The sequence below is a fragment of the Scyliorhinus canicula genome, chromosome 2, assembly GCF_902713615.1.
Source record: "Scyliorhinus canicula chromosome 2, sScyCan1.1, whole genome shotgun sequence".
Classification (NCBI taxonomy): domain Eukaryota; kingdom Metazoa; phylum Chordata; class Chondrichthyes; order Carcharhiniformes; family Scyliorhinidae; genus Scyliorhinus; species Scyliorhinus canicula.
Window position 1 is genome coordinate 263,311,289 of NC_052147.1, and position 25,722 is coordinate 263,337,010.

General features: G+C 46.5%; 1 protein-coding gene across 6 annotated transcripts in view; it reads right to left on the reverse strand.

Moving 5' to 3' along the window:
• Positions 1 to 25,722, reverse strand: part of cacnb4a (calcium channel, voltage-dependent, beta 4a subunit) — a 403,331-nt gene that overhangs the window by 138,307 nt on the left and 239,302 nt on the right. For all 6 annotated transcript variants that reach the window (XM_038790022.1, XM_038790026.1, XM_038790023.1 and 3 more), the window contains 2 exons: positions 5,209 to 5,328; positions 3,764 to 3,886 (listed from right to left, as the gene is read on the reverse strand). In XM_038790022.1, the coding sequence (XP_038645950.1) occupies positions 3,764 to 3,886; positions 5,209 to 5,328 (243 nt within the window). The remainder of the gene's footprint in view (positions 1 to 3,763; positions 3,887 to 5,208; positions 5,329 to 25,722) is intronic.

The window sequence follows — 25,722 nt, forward strand, 5'->3', positions numbered from 1 at the left end:
TGTTGCGCCGACCTGTGAAACCATCTGACCCCAATCTGACCTACACTATTCCATTTTCATCCATACGTCTATCCAGTGACCACTTAAATGCCCTTAAAGTTGGCGAGTCTACTACTGTTGCATGCAGGGCGTTCCACACCCCTACTACTCTCTGAGTAAAGAAACTGCCTCTGACATCTGTCCTATATCTACCACCCCTCAATTTAAAGCTATGTCCCCTCGTGTTGGTCATCACCATCCGAGGAAAAAGACTTTCACTGTCCACCCTATCTAACCCTCTGACTATCTTATATGTCTCTATTAAGTCACCTCTCAGCCTTCTCCTCTCTAACAAAAACAACTTCAAGTCCCTGAGCCTTTCCTCGTAAGACCTTCCCTCCTTACCAGGCAACATCCTAGTCAATCTCCTCTGAACCTTTTCCAAAGCTTCCACATCCTTCCTATAATGTGGTGACCAGAACTGCACGCAGTACTCCAGGTGCAGCCGCACCAGAGTTATATACAGCTGCAGCATGACCTTGTGGCTCCGAAACTCAATCCCCCTGCTGATAAAGGCTAGCACACCATATGCCTTCTTAACAGCCCTATTAACCTGGGTGGCAACTTTCAGGGATTTATGTACCTGGATGCCGAGATCTCTCTGTTCATCTACGCTACCAAGAATCTTGCCATTAGCCCAGTGCTCTGCATTCCTGTTACTCCTTCCAAAGTGAACCACCTCACACTTTTCCGCATTAAACTCCATCTGCCACCTCTCAGCCCAGCTCTGCAGCTTATCTATGTCCCTCTATATCCTATAACATCCTTCAGCACTATCCACAACTCCACCGACCTTCGTGTCATCTGCAAATTTACTAACCCATCCTTCTACACCCTCTTCCAGGTCATTTATAAAAATGACAAACAGCAGTGGCCCCAAAACAGATCCCTGCGGTACACCACTAGTAACTGAACTCCAGGATGAACATTTGCCATCAACCACCACCCTCTCTCTTCTTTCAGCTAGCCAATTACTGATCCAAACCGCTAAATCACCTTCAATCCCATACTTCCTTATTTTCTGCAATAGCCTACCGTGGGGAACCTTATCAAACGCCTTACTGAAATCCATATACACCACATCAACCGCTTTACCCTCATCCACCTGTTTGGTCACCTTCTCAAAAAACTCAATAAGGTTTGTGAGGCATGACCTACCCTTCACAAAACTGTGTTGACTATCGCTAATCAACTTGTTCTTTTCAAGATGATTATAAACCCTATCTCTTATAACCTTTTCCAACATTTTACCCACAACCGAAGTAAGGCTCACAGGTCTATAATTACCAGGGTTGTCTCTACTCCCCTTCTTGAACAAGGGGACAACATTTGCTATCCTCCAGTCTTCCGGCACTATTCCTGTCGACAAAGACGACATAAAGATCAAGGACAAAGGCTCTGCAATCTCCTCCCTGGCTTCCCAGAGAATCCTAGGATAAATCCCATCTGGCCCAGGGGACTTATCTATTTTGACATTTTCCAAAATTGATAACACCTCCTCCTTTTGAACCCCAATTCCATCTAGCCTGGTCGACTGAACCTGAGTATTCTCCTCGACAACATTGTCTTTCTCCAGTGTAAACACTGATGAAAAATATCCATTTAACGCTTCCCCTATCTCCTTTGATTCCACACACAACCTTCCACTACTATCCTTGATTGCCCTAATCTTACTCTAGTCATTCTTTTGTTCCTGATATACCTATAGAAAGCCTTAGGGTTTTCCTTGATCCTATCCGCCAACGACTTTTCGTGTCCTCTCCTCGCTCTTCTTAACTCTCCCTTTAGGTCCTTCCTGGCTAACTTGTAACTCTCAAGTGCCCTAACTGAGCCTTCATGTCTCATCCTAACATAAGCCTTCTTCTTCCTCTTGACAAGTGCTTCAACTTCCTTAGTAAACCACGGTTCCCTTGCTCGACAACTTCCTCCCTTTGTATATTTGTATACTGAAACAGGATAGCTGCCGCCTTGCGTCAGTGAAAGACATTCACTCACTGGACTTGTTCTGAGACTGTGCTTTCACTTGCTTTGGAGATGATTTCTAAACTTGAGGTTATTCTGACTATTTTGGACTTGTCTCACTTTGACCCTGCCATCAGGCAGCAGCTTAGGCAGTGCTACTTTGCACCTCTAGTGGGGTAAAAAAATGGAACACCAGGAACACCAACAGCAGCAAAAGCAACAAGCAGCAGCATCAGTTGCTTTGTCCTCAGCTGCTTGCTGCTCCACAGGACAAGAGGAATGCACACAAAGCTCCAGCTTGAAGAAGGCAATAACCACACCATAATTTAGCCATCCCCTTCGAGGCCCCATCAAGGTGTTTATCTGCACTGATGGAGGCTGCGTATGAACCATGTGATGACGCTTCCTCAGAGTGTGCAACTTCCTCTGAGGAGTCCTCAGCTGCCTCCTGCTCCAGCTTCTGTGTCAAGCTTGAGCAACCTGCAGGAGGTGGCAAAGAAATTAGAACTGACATGGGGAGAGGGTTTAAAGTCATTATTATAGGAGTTTGTGGTGACAATAATCAATGTAAGTGATTGATGTCAAAGGGAGACCCCCCCCCTGGTGGGTCGGAGAATCACCCGGGGCCGGTGTCAATCCCGCCCCTACTGTGTCCCGAATTCTCCGCCCCCCGAGATTCGGCGGGGGCGGGAAATGCGCCGCGCGGGTCGGCGGGCCCCCAATCTCCAGCCCGCGATGGGCCTAAGTCCCGCCGCTGACAGGCCTTTCCCACCGGTGGGAATCAAAACACCTACCTGACCGGCGGGATTGGCAGCGCGGGCAGGCTCCGGGGTCCTGGAGGGGGGGGGGAGGTGGTCGCGGGGCGATCTGACCCCGGGGGGTGCCCCCACGGTGGCCTGGCCCACGATCGGGGCTCACTGATCGGCGGGCGGGCCTGTGCCGTGGGGGCACTCTTTTTCCTCCGCCCCGCCATGGCCTTCACCATGACGGGAGCGGAAGAGACCCCGTCCCCTGCGCATGCGCCGGTATGACGTCAGCAGCCGCTGACGCACTGGCGCATGCGCGGACTTCCGCCGGCCGGCTGGGCCTTTTGGCCCCGGCTGGCGGGGCGCCAAAGGCCGTTCGCGCCGGCCGGCGGAGCGGGAGCCACTCCGGCGCGGGCCTCACCCCTCAATGTGAGGGCTTGGCCCCTAAAGGTGCGGAGAATTCCGCACCTTTGGAGATGCCCGACGCTGGAATGGTTCACGCCACTCCGTCCTGCCGGGACCCCCGCCCCGCCGTGTAGGGGAGAATCCCGGCCCTCGTCTAACGAATTTGCCTGAATTTTTCAAGGAGGTCACTAGGTGTATAGATGAGGGCGGCACAGTTGATATTGTCTACATGGACGTCTGTAAGAATTTGACAAGGTCTCGCATGGGAGGTTGGTCCAGAAGGTAAGAGCCCATGGGATTCTGGGCAATTTGGTATTGAATCCAAATTTGGTTTAGTGGCAGGAAGCAGAGGATGTTGGTCGTAGGTTATTTTTGTGACTGGAAATCTGTGTCCAATGGTATTCCACAGGGATTGCCGTTGGGTCCCTTGTTGTCTGTAGTGTATATTTATGATCTGTACATGAATGTGGTAGGTATGATCAGCGACTTATAAAGCAACAGCAAAGTCCACTCCAAGGTAGGTTCCATTCCTGAACAACTTCCAGCCTTTCCACATTTCAAACGAGTGCCAAAGAGTTTTAATTCCCTCTTAGTGAAGCTCGTTGACTTACTTCTTTAATATGTAGAAAGTCTTTGGCATCAAAAGACATGGCAGTTCCTGGGACTGGTACATCTTCATCCAGAGCTCCACAATAGGTGACATTTGTTCTTACAGCAAATGCAACTGGTTTGCTCTAAAACAATAAAATACACAGAGTCAGCACTGGAGTTCATCTACATTGTATGTTTAGAGTAAGTTTAAATGGTTTTGCTTTTATACTGACGCTAAACAATTGTGGTGTATATTTAAATATTTATTGCTTTTAAGCATCTCTGACAATAATTCTGAAGAAATGCAACCCCACACTTGTAAATGTTCACGTTCAGTGCCAGGGTGACCATACAGCAGGAGTTAAGACTTATCACACTTTTAAAGATCTACTAATTACTGGAATGACCAAGCCTTAACTTTTTCTGTGTTTTTTAGTGGGTACCATCACATAAATACTCCACCTTCACTCTCTTCCATTTGTTTCAATGGTGAGATACCAAAACCTTTGGATTCTTACAGAAACCTCCTAACTTCCAAGTGTGAACTGAAATAGAAAATGGCATCTGATTTACTTTTTAATATCAGTGAACACTGATACCCTCATGGAGCATAATTTTACAGTCCCCCACCAGTGGGTGTGTTAACGGGGTGTAGGGCCATAAATTCCCCAGGTAGTCCTTCCGGCGGCCTTCTGCACGTGCCCGACTTGTCCACAATTTTATGTGGGTTGGGCGAGGCCTAGGATGGCCTTGCTGCATTCACTCCAATTGAAGTCCTTAAGAGGCCAATTATGGCCACTCAAAGGCTGCTTCGCACTTGGCCTCAATTCAGGACAGGAGGAAGCCTGGCTGACCATTCTGCTTGCACCTTGGGTAAAAGGTGCCTACCTCAAGGAACCCCTATCCAACTTGGCCAGCAACTCCCACACCCTTCACTCTCCCCACCGCTGCCAACATCTGCCCCCTGCAGGTGCTCACTCTCCCCCCCCCCCCCCCCCCCCCCCCACCTCCCCAAACCCCACTCCGGATTTCCCTCGCCACCATGAGGGAAAGTGAGAAGAAGTTTTCTTCGGGAAGGTCTGACCATCATGACGTCAAGAAGGCCTAATGGACAAGTTGGCCATTTCCTTCCCGACAATTCCGTACACTTGCATGTTCGTATGCCCCACCTCAAGCCCAGTTTTAGAATTATTAATACAGCCTTTAACCAGCATCAGAACAGAAACTAAGTGATTGCCCAGAAGTTGAATTTATCTACTTAGCTATCAAGGAGCACAAAAAAATCACTGAAGGTCAGCTTTTTAAAGTTTCGACCTTATATGTGTACTCGTATTTCTGATATCTTTCAATGTTCAATTACCATGTTTGAGGATAACACATAGCGGAATTATTTGTAACAAAATCATACTGGGCCTTTTATTCTCCTGAAGCAGGTTGACCTCTGCCAGAATCAGTATCCCCTTACTTTGGCTCTTTCAAGTTGTACTGCTGCTTGCTGCTCTGATTCGCGTCGAACCCCATCACGATCCTCCTCCAGGGAAGCATCAGAATCGGATGGCCTGCTAGTGTAAGAGTCTGCTGAACCCTACAATAAAAACCAGAGGAGCAAAAGTTAAATGAGAACTCACAAGGAAAGTGACTATGTTGCGTGATTTAAAAAAAAATTTAATGCCAAAGAAAAGTGAGTTTATATTGTAATTAAATGGGCCTTTATTAAAGGCAAATTGCCTATAGTGTGCACCAATGTTTAAAAGAAATATTGAGGGCAACACAGTGGTGCAGTGGGTTAGCATTGCTGCCTCACGCCGCCAAGGTCCCAGGTTCGATCCCAGCTCTGGGTCACTGTCCGTGTGGAGTTTGCACATTCTCCCTATATTTGCGTGGGTTTCGCCCCCACAACCCAAAGATGTGCAGAGTAGGTGGATTGGTCACACTAAATTGTCCCTTAATTGGAAAATATGAATTGGATACTCTATAAAAAACATTTTTTTAAAAAGAATATTGAAAGTGAGCAAATTCCACGCTATTAGATTTTTGAAATCCCAACATGGTCGAAGCAAGAGTATGCTGATGGGAGAAGGTTGATTAATCAGAGAACTCAGAACAAAGAAAAGTACAACACAGGAACAGGCCCTTTAGCCCTCCAAGCCTGTGCTGATCATGATGCCCTAACTAAAAACAAAATCTGCCCATACTCGGTCGGTGTCCCTTATTTTCCTCCCTATTCATTTATCTATCTAGATGCCTCTTAAATGCTGCTAATGTGCCTGCTTCCACCATATCCTCTGGCAGCGCGTCCCAGGCACCCACCACTCTCTGCGTGAAAAACCTACCCCGCACATCTCCCTTAAACTTTCCCCCTCTCACCTTGAACCTGCGCCCCCTTGTAACTGACATTTCCACCCTTGGAAAAAGCTTCTGACTATCCAGCCCGTCTATGCCTCTCATAATTTTGTCGACCTCTATCAGGTCTCCCCTCAGCCTCTGTCTTTCCAGTGAAAACAGTCCTAGCGTATTCAACCTCTCCTCATGGCCAACACCCTCAAAACCAGGCAACATCCTTCTTTGCACTCTTTCCAAAGTCTCCACGTCCTTCTGATAATGTGATGACCAGAACTTTTTTCTTTAATTTGGAGCACCCAATTATTATTTTTTTCCAGTTAAGGGGCAATTTAGCGTGGCCAATCCACCTAACCTGCACATCTTTGGGTTGTGCAGGTGAAACCCACCAGGACATGGGGAGAATGTGCAAACTCCACACGGACAGTGACGCAGGGCCGGGATTCGAACCTGGGTCCTCAGCTCCGCAGTTCCAGTGCTAACCACTGCGCCACATGCCGCCCCTTGTGGTGGCCACAACTGCAGAAATTTTGAAAGGGTGGTAGGTTTGATTATTAGACGTTTTTAAGTTAATCTCCAACCCCCCTCCCCACACCCGCATGCATTTCACAAGGAGATTCGCCAGTCGGTAATCCCAGCATTACCTATTGAGATTGTCACCAGAGTGAGGAGAATACTTTTTAAAAATCACCCGTTTGAATCAAATTATATGCAATAAAAGTGCACCATGTTCTGAAAAAGAGTTTGTCATAATAGCTAAAACAATGACTGTTGCCTCTCCAAACAGAGCACGAACATAATCTTCCCAGATTAATGGTACAGCTTAAACTGTATAGCTGGCCATTATATCGTTACTTGTGGTTGAAGATACTTTAAACTGAGTCTGTGCAAATGATGCTGCAGTAGAAAGTTAGTCACATTGAAGTAGTTAAACAGTCAAGTTTTAAAACAAATTTTAACCAACGCACCGTGACACAGAAGCAGATATCAGGGAAGTTGGCCAAAAAGCTTGCTCAAAGAGGAGGGTTTCAACGAGTATCTTAAAAGGAAAAAGTGTGAAGTGGAGGTGCGGAGAGGTTTATGTTGTTTAATGGAGATATTCTGACTCTGTGACATTCCAATGAGACGCGGGATACATTATCACAGGAAGTAATTCAATGTCACACAATCTTACCCTTGGTAAGATATGGACACAGTAAGACATGTTCCAATGAAGCTGCTGAGTTCTTTACCTCAGCAGACTTGGTAAATATTCTGTATTCACACAACAAGACCAAGAACATTTTAGATTGAAACTCTAGCACTTAGGGTCAAGGCAGCTCAGGGCAGGATCACTAATGGTTGGGTAAAGGAAATGAAGGCTGTTCCATAAGTTAGAATTGGAGGCATCCAGAGACCATGAGAGGTCGTAGTGCAGAAGGATGTCACAGAGATAGGGAGATGTGTGGCCTTGGAGAGACTGGAACGTGATTTGAACGTAAGGATGAGAATTGCCCGTGTAGTTCAGTGACGTGTATACAGGATATGTTGCAAATTGGAATGCAGACAGCGGTATTTTGATGAGATTAAGTTATCGGAATTTAAAATTATAGCGTAGAAGGAAGGAGGCTGGACACGAAAGCTTCGTAATAGTAAAGTTGAATTTCTAAGGCACCCTTTACGACCACATGGCATCCCAAAGCATGTATTGTGATGATATGCATAAGCAATTTTGTATATATCGTACGTGACCTCCGACCACCAGGTGGCAGTGTAAACCTACCATGTGACTCTGTGCCTCGGGAAGGGGGGAGTAAGTTGTGTTGGTGGATAGACGTATTTTGCAGTAGCTCTAGAATAGTTAGTGTTAGTTGTTCATTAGATTTTTATTGGGGTTATCTTTACCATGTAGTAGATTCATAATAAATTATTTTAGCTAGTTAAGAACTAGATCTTCTGTAACGCATCATTCACACCGGCTAGTCTACAGAACATGACATGTATCAGCCAATGAGACACTTAGGAAGGGCAATCACCGTTGTAATGAAAAACACTCAGCAACCAATTGCTTACAGCAAGTTCCCACAAGCAGCAATGTGATGATGAACAGGTATTTAATTTTGTGATGTTACTGGCCAGGGCAGCAGGGATAATTCACCTGCACCTCTTCACATTACTTTTACACGGGATCTTTTACATCCACTTGTGAGGGCAGATGAAGCTCTCAGTTCAATATCTCATCTGAAAGGCAGCACCTCCAACAGTGCAACACAGACATCAACTGAGCCATGGCTCACAGCACCCAGGCCTGGAACGAACAAAAGTATGGATGAGGGTTTCTTCGAAAATAACTTTTTTTTTCATTCTAGGAAAACTTTGGATTACTTAATACAAACTGCAAGATGGTAAAGAAACGGAAAGACATTGGACGGGATTTTCTGGTCTCGCCACCACCATCACTCGAAGGCCCTCCCCCCGCCCCCCCCCCCCCCCCCCCCCCCCCCCCCACCCACCATCACAACCTCCCCCCCCGCCACCGGTGCAACTTGTTTTCTGGCAAACAGGTTTATTTGGAATCACGATTTACCTGATGAAGGAGCTACGCTCCGAAAGCTCGTAAATCCAAATAAACCTGTTCGACTTTAACCTGGTGCTGTAAGACTATTTACTGCGCCGACCCGAGTCCAAAGCCGGCTTCTCCACATCATGTTTTCTGGCGGCAGAGGTGACTCACCGGCGGGATCTTCTGGTCCCGCTAATGCTTACGGCATTTTGCGTGACGTTCCTGCCATGTCGCCGGATAAACCCGTCACAGGGAGTCACTTTAGGCGAGAGCACAGAACATCCTGCAGGCACGAAGGGACAGACAATCCCGCCCAACGTCTATTTGCATTTGTGCTCCTGTGATTTGTTGTTCTCCAAATTCTTTTTTGAAAATTAATTCAGATGATGCTTTCATGACCTAAATGTTACTAGAACATAGACATAGAACAGTACAGCACAGAACAGGCCCTTCGGCCCTCGATGTTGTGCCGAGCACTGATCACCCACGTATCCACCCTATACCCGTAACCCAACAACCCCACCCCCCTTAACCTTACTTTTTAGGACACTATGGGCAATTTAGCATGGCCAATCCACCTAACCCGCACATCTTTGGACTGTGGGAGGAAACCGGAGCACCCGGAGGAAACCCACGCACACACGGGGAGGACGTGCAGACTCCGCACAGACAGTGACCCAGCCGGGAACTGAACCTGGGACCCTGGAGCTGTGAAGCATTTATGCTAACCACCATGCTACTGTGCTGCCCTTAACTAGCAGCATTAACTAGTAAATATAGGGCAGCACGGTGGTGCAGTGGCTAGCACCGTGATCCCAGGTTCGATCCAGGCTCTGGATCACTGTCCATGTGGAGTTTGCACATTCTCCCTGTGGGTGCATGGGTTTCACCCCCACAACCCAAAGATGTGCAGGGTAGGTGGATTGACCATGCTAAATTGCACCTTGATTGAAACAAATGCATTGAGTACTCTAAGTTTATTTTTTTTAAACTAGTAAGTATAGGTGAAGTTTTCGAGAATGAATGCACTCACAAATATCAACTTGATTTGAAGCAATAAACTCGGGAGAAGAGCAAATCTATCATGTACTGCACAATAAATTTAATTGATTACATTTTGCATTCAGTTTGAGGGAGAGAAGAGTGGGTCCAAAACTAGTTTTAAAAACTGAAATAAGGACAATTATGGGGATATGAAAGCGCAGCTAGAATTCCGGCCAGTATCAAATTCAAAGAAGAGGCACGTACTTGCGCAAAGTTTAGTGTTAAATCAGAAGATTTGATGGAATATAAAAAACAGCATAGAATGACCAAATCCATAGTGCTATAGAAAATATCCAATGCAGAAAGAGGCCCTTTAGCCCATTCTGTCTGCCCCAGCAAAAAAAGAGAAAAAAGAAACCCATTTCACAGCACCTGGTCCATACCCTTGTAGGTTTCATCACTTCAGATGATGATCCAGGTACCTTTTAAATGAGTTGAACATTTCAGCCTCAAGCACCAATTCAGGCTGTGAATTCCAGATGCCCACCACCCTCTGGGTGAAAAAGCTTTTCCCCATGTCGCCTCTAATCCTTCTCCCAATCACCTTAAATCTATGCCCCTGTCTAGGCCCCTCATCATTTTGTGCACCTCAATTAGGTCACTCCTCAGCCTCCTCTCTACCCAGAAAAACACTCCTAAAATATCCAACCTCTCCTTTTGGCTGCAATTTTCAAGGCCTGGCAACATTCTTGTAAATCTCCTCAGCACTCCCTCCTGATCAATTCCATCCTTCCTGTAATGTGGTGACCAGAATTGTACACAAAACCCTAGCTGTGGCCTGACCAGTGATTTATACAGTTCCATCATTACATCCCTGCTTTTGTATTCAATGCCTCGCCCAATAAAGGAATGCATTCCATATGTTTTCTTGACCACTTGGTCCACTTGTCCTGCCACTTTCAGAAACCTGGCGGACATAGACTCCAAGGTATCCTAACTTCCTCAATCCCTCTCTATATCTTCCTATTTATTGAGCATTCCCTTGCTTTGTTTCCCCTCTCAAATGCCTTACCTCACACTTTTCTGAATTGAATTCCATTTGCCACTTCATTGCCACTCAACAAATCATTGATATAATTCTGGAGTTCACAGCTATCCTCTTCACTGTCAACTACACAACCAATTTTTGTGTCTTCTGCAAATTTCCCAATCATGCCACCAAGAAGATTGATAAGGACAGAAAAAATAAAGTACAAGAGAAAGCTAACTAGAAATATAATGACAGATAGAAAGAGTTCCTGCAGATACGTTAAAAAGGGTTAACAAAATGTGCGTGGTCCCATAGAAAGTAAGTTTGGGGAATTAATAATGGAGAATAAGGAGATGAATTGAGATCGTTTTGGTCTCCGCTACAGAGGATACTAATAACATGCCAGAAATAGCTGTAAATCATGAAATGGAAGGAGGGGAGGAATGCGTAAAAATTATAATCATCAGGGAAGTGGTACTGAGAAAGTTGTTGGAGTTGCAGGCCGACAAGTCCTTGGGTCCTGATAGACTTCATTCTAGGGTCTTAAAAGGGGCTCATGATTAGTTGATTCATTGATTATAATTTACCAACCTTCCCTGGGCGGGATTCTCTGTCGACGGGATCCTCTGCTTCGCTGGCAGTGCACTCATGCCCACGGATTTCCTGACGGCATGGGGGTGTCCACAATGGGAAACCCCATTGGCCGTTTGCTGGGACGGAGGATCCCGCTGTTGGCGGGGTTGCTCCGCACCAGAAAATGTTTGCAGCGGGACGGAGAATCCTGCCTTCAAGATTTGGAGAAGGCTCCATTGGAAATTCACGGATATTAGTCCTTTATTCAAAAAGGGAGAGAGACAGAAAGAAGGAAAATGCTTAGCATCTGCTGTAGGAAAAATGGTAGAAGCCATTATTAAAGACGTTACAGCAGGGCACTTGGTAAAAATGAAGGCAGGGTTAAGGTTTTTGATCAAGCAGAGGGTAGGAGTGATTAAATGACAACAGAAATTGCAAAGTGAGAGGTGGGGTGATAGCAGGGCAATTAGAGAAAAATTCTGTTGCAAGGTGGTCAATCTATTCCTCCCTCTACGAAAGCAACCTTACCTGCTAAGTATTTCCAGCATTTTCTATTTATACTACAAACGCTCAGCTCAGTTTCAAATTGCCAGTGCTTTGACAAAGAGTCATCCAAACTCGAAATGTTAGCTCCCTTCTCTCTCCACAGATGCTCATCATTATCACAGCGGTCTACATCCCACCCCAGGCAGAAGTGAAGAAGGCGCTGGACAAACTGTACACAGTTCTAAACAACAACGAAGCAGAACTCTTGGAAGCCATCATGGCCGGGGACTTCAACAAGGCCAACCTCAAGAGTGTACTGCCAAAATTCCACCAACACATCTCCTGGCCCACCAGTGGTGACAACACTCTTGACAACTGCTACACAAAAATCAAGGGCACCTACCGTTCCATCCCCCGACCGCACAGGTTCGAGCAGGAAACCATCAAACTGCTGTCAACTGCCCCAGCAGTCCACAACACACCCATACCCACCATCACAGCTTCCGAAGTCAGATCGGCTTTCCTGAAAGTGAACCCTCGGAAGGCGATGGGTCTGGTCGGGGACCCTGGTCACGCACTCAGAGCCGGTGCGAACCAGCTGGCAGGTGTGTTCGCGGACATCTTCAACTTATCCCTACTCCGCTCCAAGGTCCCCCACTGCAGGCCCCTACCTGCAGCATGGTAGCATTGTGGTTAGCACAATTGCTTCACAGCTCCAGGGTCCCAGGTTTGATTCCCGGCTTGGGTCACAGCCTGTGCAGAGTCTGCACGTTCTCCCCGTGGGTTTCCTCCGGATGCTTTGGTTTCCTCCCACAGTCCAAAGATGTGCAGGTTAGGTGGATTGGCAATGATAAATTGCCCTTAGTGTCTAAAATTGCCCTTAGTATTGGGTGGGGTTACTGGGTTATGGGGATAGGGTGCAGGTGTGGACCTTGGGTAGGGTGCTCTTTCCAAGAGCTGGTGCAGACTTGATGGGCCGAATGGCCTCCTTCTGCACTGTAAATTCTATGATTCATGAAGACCAGCATCATACTGGTGCCAGAGAAGAGCGAAGCAACGTGCCTCAATGACTAGTCCGGTGGCCTTGACATGAATCATAATGAAGTACTTCGAGAGGTTGGTCATGCAGTCCATACTCCCAGGAGGCCTTGATCCACTGCAGTTCGCATACTGCCGCAACCGGTCCACAGCAGACACCATCTCCCTGGCCCTACGCTCATCACTGGAGTACCTCGACAACAAGGACTCCTACATCTACATCAGACTCCGATTTATTGATTACAGCTCTGCCTTCAACACCATAATCCCAGCCAAGCTCATAACAGAGCTCCAAAACCTGTGACTTGGCTCCTCACTCTGCAACTATATCCTCGACTTCCTGACCCATGGACCACAGTCAGTAAGAATAAACAACAACACCTTCTCCAAGATTGTCCTCAATACCGGGGCCCCGCAAGGCCACATACTCAGCCCCCTACTCTACTCCCTATACACATACGACTGCATGCCAAAATTTGGTTCCAACTCCATCCGCAAGTTTGCTGACGACACGACCATAGTGGGCTGGATCACGAATAATGACGAGTCAGAATACAGGAGGGTGATAGAGAACCTAGTAGAGTGGTGTAATGACAACAATCTATCTCTCAATGCCAGCAAAACTAAAGAGTTGGTCATTGTCTTCAGAAAGCAAAGTACTGTACACACTCCTGTCTGAATCAACGGGGCCGAGGTGGAGGTGGTTAACAGTTTCAAATTCTTAGGTGTGCACATCACCAAAAATCTGTCCTGGTCCACCCACGTCGACGCTACCACCAGGAAAGCACAACAGCGCCTATACTTCTTCAGGAAACTAAGGAAATTCGGCATGTCCACATTGACATTTAACAACTTTTACAGATGTACCAGAGAAAGCATCCTATCTGGCTGCATCACCACCTGAGTATGGCAACTACTTGTCCCAAGATCGCAAGAAACTTCAGAGAGTCGTGAACACAGCCCAGTCCATCACACAACCTGCCTCCCACCCATTGACTCTATCTACATCTCCCGCTACCTGGGGAAAGCGGGCAGCATAATCAAAGACTCCTTTCACCCGGCTTACTCACTCTTCCAACAATAATCTCTCCCTCAATGCCAACAAAGTGAAGGAGATTGTCATCGACTTCAGGAAGCGTAGTGGAGAACATGCCCCTGTCTACATCAATGGGAATGAAGTAGAAAGGGTCGAGAGCTTCAAGCTTTTAGGTGTCCAGATCACCAACAACCTGTCCTGGTCCCCCCATGCCGACACTATAGTTAAGAAAGCCCACCAACGACTCTACTTTCTGAGAAGACTAAGAAAATTTGCCATGTCACCTACGACACTCACCAACTTCTACAGATGCACCATAGAAAGCATTCTTTCTGGCTGTATCACAGCTTGGTATGGAGCCTGCTCTGCCCAAGACCGCAGGAAATTACAAAAGGTCGTGAATGTAGCCCAGTCCATCACGCAAACCAGCCTCCCATCCATTGGCTTGGTCTATAATTCCCGCTGCCTCAGAAAGGCAGCCAGCATAATTAAGGACCCCACGCACCCCAGACATACTCTCTTCCACCTCCTTCCGTCAGGAAAAAGATACCAAAGTTTGAGGTCACGTACCAACCCACTCAAAAACAGCTTCTTCCCTACTGCCATCAGACTTTTGAATGGACCTACCTCGTATTACGTTGGTCTTTTCTCTACACCTTGCTATAACTGTAACATTATATTCTGCAGTCTCTCCTTCCTTCCTTATGTATGGTATGCATTGTTTGTACAGCATGCAAGAAACAATACTTTTCACCGTATACTATTACATGTGACAATAATAAATCAAATCAAATCAAAATATCCCTACTGACTCCTGGGATCCCTGGCCCAAAACAGCCCGAAGTGGAGGAAAAGCATCTTGGAAGGAGCTGAAGCCAAGCATTGACAGCGAAAGGAGCACATGGCAATCCAGGCACCTCACCCACTCCCTCTTCCTACCACCTGTGACAGGTACTGTAGGTCACGCATTGGACTCCTCAGCTACCTTTTTAGTGTGGAAACAAGTCATCCTTGACTCCGAAGGGCTGTCTAAGAAGAACCTGCAGGAAAGGATGTCCCAAGGTGTGGTACGTCGGTGATTTAGGCAGAGAATCGCCAGGCAGGAGTATTCCCTTCCAGTCGGGGAACACTTCAGCACTCAAGGACATTCAGCCTCCAATCCTCGCGTAAACATTCTCCAAGGCGACGCAGTGGTGCAATGGTTAGCACTGCTGTCTCACAGCTCCAGTGTCCCGGGTTCATTTCCGGCCTCGGGTGACTGTCTGTGTGGAGTCTGCACATTCTCCCCGTGGCTGCGGGGGTTTCCTCCGGGTGCTCCGGTTTCTTCCCACAGTCCAATGATGTGCAGGTTAGGTGGATTGGCCATGCTAAATTGCCTTAGTGTCCAAAAGGTTAGGTGGGGTTATGGGGATAGGTTGGAGGCATGGGCTTAATTAGGGATCTCTTTCTAAGGGCCGGTGCTGACTCAATGGGCTGAATAGCCTCCTTCGGCACTGTAAATTCTATGATTCCATTCTATTCTAACCTTTCGAAGGTTTGGAGGTCAGTGATTTGGAGCTGAGTGACATAGTGAATGAAAACATAACCATTTCAGCTCTGGGCCCAGCTCTGAACAAGGAGATGAAAATCTTCCCTTCCTGCTTTGTAAAGGACCTAATTCAGCAGGTGTCCAACCCCCGCCCGCCCGCCTCCCCCCCCCCCCCCCCCCCCCTCCGCACCCCAAACGTTGCATTGTTCTGGACCGAGGCCAATGCCAAAATTAAGAATTATGGTTTCATGTCAGTCCAGGATCAAAATGGTGTATTCCTTCAGAAGCTCGCAGGGTCCAACTATTGCAAGGTGATCTGCCATTCCAGAAGTGATAGTTCCATGATGAAAATACGCATGTATGGATAACTTAATCTTGCAGGCACAGATACAAAAGTTCAGAAGTTCCAGTAGTACTCAGTTCCAGTAGAGCAGCACGGTAGCACAAGTGAATAGCACTGTGGCTTCACAGCGCCAGGGTCCCAGGTTCGATTCCCCTGGGTCACTGTCTGTGCGGAGTCTGCACGTTCTCCCCGTGTCTGCGTGGGTTTCCTCCGGGTGCTCCGGTTTCCTCCCACAGTCCAAAGACATGCGGGTTGGGTGGATTGGCCAGGCTAAATTGCCCTGAGTGACAAATAGGTTAGGAGGGGTTATTGGGTTAGGGGGAAATAGGGTGGAAGTGAGGACTTAAGTGGGTCGGTGCAGACTCGATGGGCCGAATGGCCTCCTTCTGCACTGTATGTTCTATGTTCTACATGCAAACCAAGGTCCCTCTGATCCTCAGTGCTTCCCAGGGTCCTGTCATTTCTATGTCTATGTATTCTATGCATTTTATGTCTATGTATATGTAGACATGATGTGCCGGCGGAAATGCCAGCGTTGGACTGGGGTGAGCACAGTAAGAAGGATTCACCTGAGGAAGGAGCAGTGCTCCGAAAGCTCGTGTTTGAAACAAACCTGTTGGACTTTAACCTGGTGTTGTAAGACTTCTTACTATATGTAAGGAGATTCACTAGGTTAATCCCAGAGCTGAAGGGGTTGGATTATGAGGAGAGGCTGAGTAGACTGGGACTGTACTCGTTGGAATTTAGAAGGATGAGGGGGGATCTTATAGAAACATTTAAAATTATGAAGGAAATAGATAGGATAGATGCGGGCAGGTTGTTTCCACTGGCTGGTGACAGCAGAGCTAGGGGACATAGCCTCAAAATAAGGGGAAGTAGATTTAGGACTGAGTTTAGGAGGAACTTCTTCACCCAAAGGGTTGTGAATCTATGGAATTCCTTGCCCGGTGAAGCAGTTGAGGCTCCTTCATTACATGTTTTTAAGGTAAAGATAGATAGTTTTTTGAAGAATAAAGGGATTAAGGGTTATGGTGTTCGGGCCGGAAAGTGGAGCTGAGTCCACAAAAGATCAGCCATGATCTAATTGAATGGCGGAGCAGGCTCGGGGGGCCAGATGGCCTACTCCTGCTCCTAGTTCTTATGTTCTTATGTAGATAGACACTCCCGTGTCTATGTATTTACATTGTGTATTTTATGTTTGCCCTATTATGCATTTTCTTTTCAGTACAGAATGATCTGTCTGAACTGTACGCATGACAATGCTTTTCACTGTACCTCGGTACATGTGACAATAAATCAATCCAATCTAATCCATTTATCATGTATCTCTTGCCTTGTTTGTCCTGCCCAAGTGCATCACCTCACACATATCCATTTGCCACTGGCCAGCCCATCTGACCAGCCCGTCTACATTCTCCTGTAATCTCAGGCTATCCTCCTCACTATTCACCACCCCACCAATTTTCGTATCATTCATGAATTTATTGATCAACCCCCCCCCCAACCACCACATTCAAGTCTAAATCATTTATGTAACAACAAACAGCAAAGGCCCCAACACTGATCCCTGTGGGACCCCACTGGACACAGGCTTCCAGTCAGAAAAACACTCCGCCACCATCACCTTCTGCTTCCTGCCACTTCCTGGATCCAATTTGCCAAATTTCCTTGGATCCCATGCTATCAGTCTCCCATGTGAGACCTTATCAAAAGCCTTGCTGCAGACCAAATAAGCTCCGTCAAATGTATTGTCCTCATCTACACACCTGGTCACCTCTTCAAAGAATTCAGTCAAATTGGTCAGACATAACCTCCCCTGAACAGGACCATGCTGGCTGTTCTTGATTAATCCCTGCCTCTCCAAACGCAGATTAAGTCTGTCTTTCACAATTGCTTCCAATGCTTTCCCCACCACTGAGGTTAGACTGACTGGCCCGTAGGTTCCTGGTTTATCCCTTCCTCCCTTCTTGAATAATGGTGCGTAATTGGCTGTCCTCCAGTCCTCCGGCACCTCTCCTGTGGCCAGAGAGGAATTCAGCATTTTGCCAGCCCCTACTAGTGCCTCTCTTGCCTCACTTAACAGCCTGGGATACATTTCAACATGGTAACATGACAGGTTCTTGCAACGTGAGGGGAGGTCATGTGACATACCACCCACTTCCTCGCCTTGGTTTTAGACAAAGGATGTGTTTTGCAGGTCTGGAATCTTGAGATGTTTAAACCCCTTTGTCCTCCTGGTCACAGCGTTGCCGGTGGCCAGAATTCTTCTTTAGAAATGTAAAGAGGCATTGTGAAGTTCTGCGGAGGGGAGCGGCGGGGGTGTGGGGTGGAGGGGGGGGGGAGTGGAATGAATTATCACCTTCTTGGAGTTAATGAATCTCTGCTGTTGTTGTCTGAGGCTAGAAATTCCTCTGGTTTGAGTCGTGTCTCGTGCGGCATCTTATCTTTGTCCATTTTTAAAAAAACAATAATTTTCTGAAGTAGCTGTTGATGTAGATTTGTATATACAAATATATTTTTTCTTTCTTGCCTTCTGACCATGACAGTATGTTAAGTTCACTTCAAATCATTGCACAAGACAAACAGAAATAGCATTTTATGGAGAAACTGTAGCTATTGATATGAAAATCGCTTATTGTCACCTGTAGGCTTCAAATGAAGTTACCGTGAAAAGCCCCTAGTCGCCATATTCCGGCGCCTGTTTGGGGAGGCTGGTACGGGAATTGAATCCCCGCTGCTGACCTTGTTGTGCTTTACAAGCCAGCTGTTTAGCCCATATCTAGCCCTGCTAAACCAGCCTCCATATCGTGATAATGGATGAAGGGGAGCATGCAGAACATTGAATTCATTGTGAGATAGGAAAGGATTTCTCTCTCTCTCGCTCCATCTTTCGTCTGGCATTGCTGTTCTTCATCGGGCATTGCATTCAGGAAGTCTACACTTCTGCTAAAAAGTCACTTAGTATGAATCATTAATAACATAACTGTCTACTTGGCTACCTGTTTGAGGCTCTGAATTACTGAATCAGCACGGCCAATGCATTCTCCATCCTCAATTACTGACTCGCTTAGGAACAGTATTTAGTCCCAGACAATGTCAGACATGCTTTACAATACTGAAAGAAATGACTTGTGCCTTACACTGCTCACATACCCTGGATCAGACCTCAATGCAGAGCAGGGCAGGCTACCCAAATTTCCAGCCCCGCAACCCTGAAGGTACACTGAACAGTGGGATTTTAATTCCGGGGAAGGTAGCAGGGGGTGGAGGGGGAGTGGGCAGCTGTAAACTAGTCAGGCCCACCACCCTAGAATCAGCTCGGAGAAGGCACAGGGGCTTCCGAATGTGAAGGCGGGCAGGGCGAAAGGCAGGACTCAGTGATCCCGTCCCAGTTGCAAAAAGTCAAAATAAAAACCAACCCTGTAACTCTCAGCACCCACCCTGCCCTGCACCCCCTCACACCCCACTCACCCATGGTCCCTCATGCCTTCCATGCAACCAGTGACCACCACCTACGCCCATGGCTCCGCATACCCACCATGCTAACCTCTGAAGCTCTACCAACCCCAAAGGCCTTCACACCCTCAATGCCAACCTATTCCCCTCCACTAACTCCTTGGTCTTTATAGCCCCATGTTACCTTAGTGCCAGCATATACCAACCCACCAGTTACCCTTACACTCTCCATGTCAACTCAACCAGTGTCATCAATGGGCAGACCTCAGGACCCACGCTCAGAGAAAATAAAGTTCTAAGTGCCTATTGACAAGTTTTCTATTTAAAAAAGTCATTCTCATTGATAAAAAAGTCACTACATTTAAATTCATTCAACCACTTAATCTCTTATAACAACAAACATTTTTTTTCATAGGTTCACAAAGACTTTCTCATAGAATCTCATAGAATTTACAGTGCAGAAGGATATTTACAGTGCCATTCGGCCCATCGAGTCTGCCCCTGCTCTTGCAAAGAGCACCCTACCCAAGCCCACACCCCCACCCTATCCCCATAATCTAGTAACCGCACCCAACACTAAGGGTAATTTTGGACACTAAGGGCAATTTATCATGGCCAATCCACCTAACCTGCACATCTTTGGACTGTGGGAGGAAACCGGAGCACCCGGAGGAAACCCACGCACACACGGGGAGAACATGCGGACTCCGCACAGACAGTGACCAAAGCTGGGTATTGAACCTGGGACCCTGGAGCTGTGAAGCAATTGTGCTAACCACTATGCTACCATGCTATCGTACTTCGAGCTATCTATCAAACTGTGAACTGATAGGCACCCAACAGGGACAATAACAAGCGGATACCCCACAGTGATAATAATAGCTTGCAAAATCAATCATGCAGCACAAATCCTATAATGGTAATCCTTCGTTTTACGTAAACCAAGTAAAATAGAATAGCGAACATGGATTTGTTTGAACATGTAGAAAGCTTTGCTTAAAATTTAATCTTCAGACTATTTCAATCCTTTGACAGTTCCAATGAGCTTTGATAGTTCCCTTGACAGTCTAAGTTTATCCAATAGATTTATCCACATTTTACACATTCCAGTCTAATTTTAACAATCCTAAAAGACACTTGACCTCTCCCAAAGGGCACCTTACCTATTCCAAAAGAGTCTGTGGACCTCTACAAAAGGGTACCCTTTGGTACTCCAAAGAACTCCACTAACTCCAGGCTTTCTCTTGATAGGTTTAAAGTGCATTGGTTGTGTTCTGGACATCCCACTAGCGGCAATTGGATCAAGGCAGCTGCATTGGGCACTGTGAACCATGATTATGTGAACTACACCTCCATTCCCCTTCATACACACATCCTCCCTATTCCCCAACACACGCACACACATCCCCAGTAAAAACAGCGGGTGCCTAGTTTGTGATTGGGTCTTTCACATCAGGCCTCCGGTGCCATTTTGGATAAACCAGCGACCCCCTCCACCTATGGAAAAATTCAGGCCCATGTTGTAATCTGAGAAGTTGTCACCTTTAGTCACAGTTGAGTGGAGTCATTAAATATGGGTTCATATATTTCAGCCTTCTGAATAATGCATTCACTTTCCATTAATTGGGCTTTGCAAGAGCAGCATTACTTCACCCAATAAACGTTGCAAAAGCGATTGAAAAGTTACATTCAGTTAGCACATTAATAACATGAAAGTGTCTGCAAGGCAGAAGGCTTAAAGCTGGCGGTGAACCAAAACGTGTTTATACATTTATACCCTGAGATTTCCTTGTAATCATCTTCATATATCTATTAGAGACTGTAACATAAACTGCAGAGCACATGGGGCAATTGTGCTCCATTATATATAGTCAGCGTAGATGCGGGGGGAGAGGTTCAGGGTGCTGATTAGAATCGATACAGGGAGATACTTGCATTGAATGATAAACAGTTGTGTCTTAAGCAGTGGCAGTTCCTCAAGTTAGGATTGGTTTAAGGTTTCTATAAAATAACATGCTGTCTGCAATGTGCTACCATAACGAAGAGCAGATCGGATGTCATCAGCAACAAAACAAATCCTGATCGGTTCACTTACATTGGGTGAAATTCTCCGCCTGCCGATGCCGCAAATGTGAACCGCAATCGGGCGGAGAAATGGGCATCCGACCAAAATAGAGTTCAACACCCGCACTGATTCGGATGCCAAGAGCCAATCCCTCGCTGATGATGGTAACGCGGTTTGCTCCCGCGCCAGCAGCAACATGCAAAACCGGCATTAGCATGCACTTGAATATGATTAGCGGGTTGGACAACGAAAGTGCTGCCCTTCTGCGATGCTTCGCTCCTCTCAGGCAGGAGTCTCACGGGCGGAATTATTACAAGTATTTACAAAGATGAACTGGGTGTCATGTATGCTGAGGGAGGAGCGGGAGAAGAAAATAACAATGAAAAACCATTGAAACTGTCATAAGACCATAAGACCATAAGACATAGGAGTGGAAGTAAGGCCATTCGGCCCATCGAGTCCACTCCGCCATTCAATCATGGCTGATGGGCATTTCAACTCCACCTCCCAGCATTCTCCCCATAGCCCTTAATTCCTCGCGACATCAAGAATTTATCTATCTCTGCCTTGAAGCCATTTAGCGTCCCGGCCTCCACTGCACTCTGCGGCAATGAATTCCACAGGCCCACCACTCTCTGGCTGAAGAAATGTCTCCGCATTTCTGTTTTGAATTTACCCCCTCTAATTCTAAGGCTGTGCCCACGGGTCCTCGACTCCTCGCCTAACGGAAACAGTTTCTTTGCGTCCATCCTTTCTAAGCCATGTATTATCTTGTAAGTTTCTATTAGATCTCCCCTTAACCTTCTGAACTCCAATGAATACAATCAGGCTTGCTGGAGGGTGGCAGCCCGAGCTGGGGGTAGGAACGGGGTCGTGACTTAATGCCAAATCTGTGGAGCCTGTGTCCCCCTCGGGATAGCTGGGCTCAGGCCGCCATTGCTGCAGTCTGTCTTTTATATACACCCCTTGGTGCTACTTACAGACTCCGAGCTGCTCACACTGCTGAGTGCTGGCCTGTGTCCTTGAAATGTTTAGAAGACCTCTGCTCACCTGGGAGCCCACCCAGGCCACCCCTCTGGACACCCTCATAACACAGCTGAAGCATCAAGGACCAAGCTCAATCAGGGGCCCACCAGGTGTTGGCACTCCTCAGAAACACTGCCCCAATATAGAGGAGGCAGCGGATCAGCAGAGCTCACCCCAAACGGAGGACCCTCCACCACGGCCTGCGGAACCCTCCCTGGTTCTCTGCCCCTCTCAGGGCAGAGGAATCACCAGTGACCCCCCCACCCCATCGGATCACCAGCTGTCTCCTCCAGGCGTGACTGGCAGTGCTGACTGCCTCTGCCACCACCTCCCAGGCAGTCTTCAGGAGGGCTGGCTTGAGTCTGCAACCCATTCAGGGGAAGGGGGTAACGCTGCCTTCCACACTGGCACGGAGCTGTGAGTCCACCTTGGCCTCCTGACTTCGGGAGGCAGGTTTTCTTTGAGCTATCTTGGTGGCTGCAGTGAGTGTGTGTGGTAAGTGGAGTGCTTAAAAACAACGCCAAGCTCTTTGGTGATCAACAGCTTCCGAATTGCTCCAGATATAGCACCCCCAGTCCTGGCGTCAACACCTAGTCACACAAACGGAGAATGTTGTCCATTGTCTCTGACTGCCCTTGAACATATTCCTTGTGGAACATACTATTCTCTAGAAAAGTATGGAAACCTTGTGATTTCCCATCGTTTTCTGCCGGCCGATCTCTGTTTTCGCACCAACAGAGTTGTCATGGAAGCAGGTACAATGGCAAGGCTTCACTGACTCCTATAATTTAACCAGAGATGATATTGTCCCTTGATTTGATAAATAGGACTATCAGGATTTAATTTACAAGTTGCTCTCTAGATATTACAGCAGAAATCAATTGGCAGAATTACATTTTAAAGAGGGGCCAAGCCACGATTTAATGTAAAACATCTTTCTGTTGCAAGTAGTAACATGAATGTTGAGGGCGCAACACAAAATATTGCGGCCTAAGATTTTAGCAGTGAAGGTCCCCACTTGCAGAGCGATAACAACGGGACACAGAATTGTGGTCCTCAATCCTCATTTGTCATATAGAAGGCGCAACGGAGCCTGCAAGTTCATGTGGCAATAGTCAGGTCAGCGATAGGGTAAGATCGCAAAGGTGTGGGGGAGGAGCAGCTAGGCCTTCAAATGTGATTTGTGGTCAGGGGAGCCCAAGGAGGTTGGGAAAGAGGATTGCAAGTATCTGCAGTATCGTTGAGACTGGCAGGCGGCAGAGAAATTCGGAAATCGGGACTGGGGTCAACTGGGGTTGAGAGGGAATTTGGGGGGTCAGAGATAGCTGGATTGGGAGCAGCAGTGACAAAGGTGAGTACCAACCTTCTTTTTATTTTGTGCCATGTTATTGGCTTTCCTGGAGTCAACCAGCATTCCCTCAGGTACAAACTGAAGTTAGGCACCTGATTTGAATATGATAATGGCTGAATGCCTGCTTCCAACATGGGTAAAGGGTGCCTCTTGTTTCGCATTACTGAAATGTATTTGATAGCCAGGATCAGAATTGTGTGCTCAGAGGGTAGAAATTATTTTGTGTCATGTGAGAGTGTCTTTAAGAAATGGGTGTTTATAAATGGGTGTGTCTATAAATATCTGTAGTGAGAGTACCTTTAAGAAATGGGTGTTTATTACTGCAGTGATGTCAGAGAGTGGGTGGAGCTGGGCTGTCTGTCAGCCTTTTACTTTTGTTTTAGGCTGTTTGCTGCAGGGTGGGTTTTAGTTTTAGTTTTCAGTATTGGAGCTGAAGCCAGACCCAGCAGGCGTACTGCTGTTCTCTCTGCCATCAAAAGACTCTCTTGATCATTTGGTGAATTCAGAATTATAAATGCTCTCAGCAGTGAATGTAAACCTAATGTGCTTCTGGTAAAAGGTGTTTTAAGTCTTATGGATGTTAAAAGGAAAGCTTAAAGGATTACTTAGTGTTGTCGTCTTTGGGGGTTGTATTTGAATTAATGGTTGCTAAAATGTTCACTGTATGTTTTAAAAAGGTTAACTTGAGTTCATAGAATAAACATTATTTTGCTTTAATTAATACTTTTCCATTTCTGCTGCAACACACCTGTAGAATGGGCCGTGTGCTCACCATACACAATCGATTAAAAGTTGTGGGTCAGGTGAACTCCATGATACACTTTGGGATTCTCTAAACGCTGGTCCATAACATTTGGACACAAAATGGTCACCAAAAACGGTCCCTACAGAAATTAATACATTATCCTTCCTTTTCTTTTCTACGAAATGGGTGTTTATTACTGCAGTGATGTCAGAGAGTGGGTGGAGCTGGGCTGTCTGTCAGCCTTTTACTTTTGTTTTAGGCTGTTTGCTGCAGGGTGGGTTTTAGTTTTAGTTTTCAGTATTGGAGCTGAAGCCAGACCCAGCAGGCGTACTGCTGTTCTCTCTGCCATCAAAAGACTCTCTTGATCATTTGGTGAATTCAGAATTATAAATGCTCTCAGCAGTGAATGTAAACCTAATGTGCTTCTGGTAAAAGGTGTTTTAAGTCTTATGGATGTTAAAAGGAAAGCTTAAAGGATTACTTAGTGTTGTCGTCTTTGGGGGTTGTATTTGAATTAATGGTTGCTAAAATGTTCACTGTATGTTTTAAAAAGGTTAACTTGAGTTCATAGAATAAACATTATTTTGCTTTAATTAATACTTTTCCATTTCTGCTGCAACACACCTGTAGAATGGGCCGTGTGCTCACCATACACAATCGATTAAAAGTTGTGGGTCAGGTGAACTCCATGATACACTTTGGGATTCTCTAAACGCTGGTCCATAACATTTGGACACAAAATGGTCACCAAAAACGGTCCCTACAGAAATTAATACATTATCCTTCCTTTTCTTTTCTACGCTTCTGTCTAATTGCCCTGCAACTTTCCCACATTACAACAGTGACCACACCTCAAAAATACTTGTCTGACTGTAAAGAACTTTGAGCTATGGTGAAAGGCGCTGTATAAATGTGGTTCTTTTTTCTTTATTTCCTGATTAACGCAGAGAGTGAATATATATTCTTTTTAAATCTCAGGGTTGTCAAAATAAAAGGAAACCCTCATCCAAGTTTAATTCCGCGCAGTTGGCTTGGTTAAGATTTGAACACTGTGGTAGTGTGGTGCCTTTAAGGGGGTGGGCTCCACGGAGCACATGACTGGCTCAGGGCCAATCGCTTGGGAGCCCGTGAACCCCAGCCAATAGGGAGGTCGCACAAGGCCCTGGGAGCAGGACCCCGGGTACCTGGAGCCAAAATGTTAAGACCTGTTGCTTGATTGCCCTTGTCTTTCATCAGTAAATCCCTTTGTTAACCACTGGATGCCTCCAGTGCATGTCTCGAGCCACCACATTATTCATCCTTTCCTTTTCTGTTTAATTTCTCTGCAACTTTCCCACATTACAACAGTGAATTTTGAGATATCGTGAAACGTGCTACGCAAATGTAGTTCTTTTTTCTTTCATTCCTCATTAACGCGAAGAGTGAAAATATTTTTT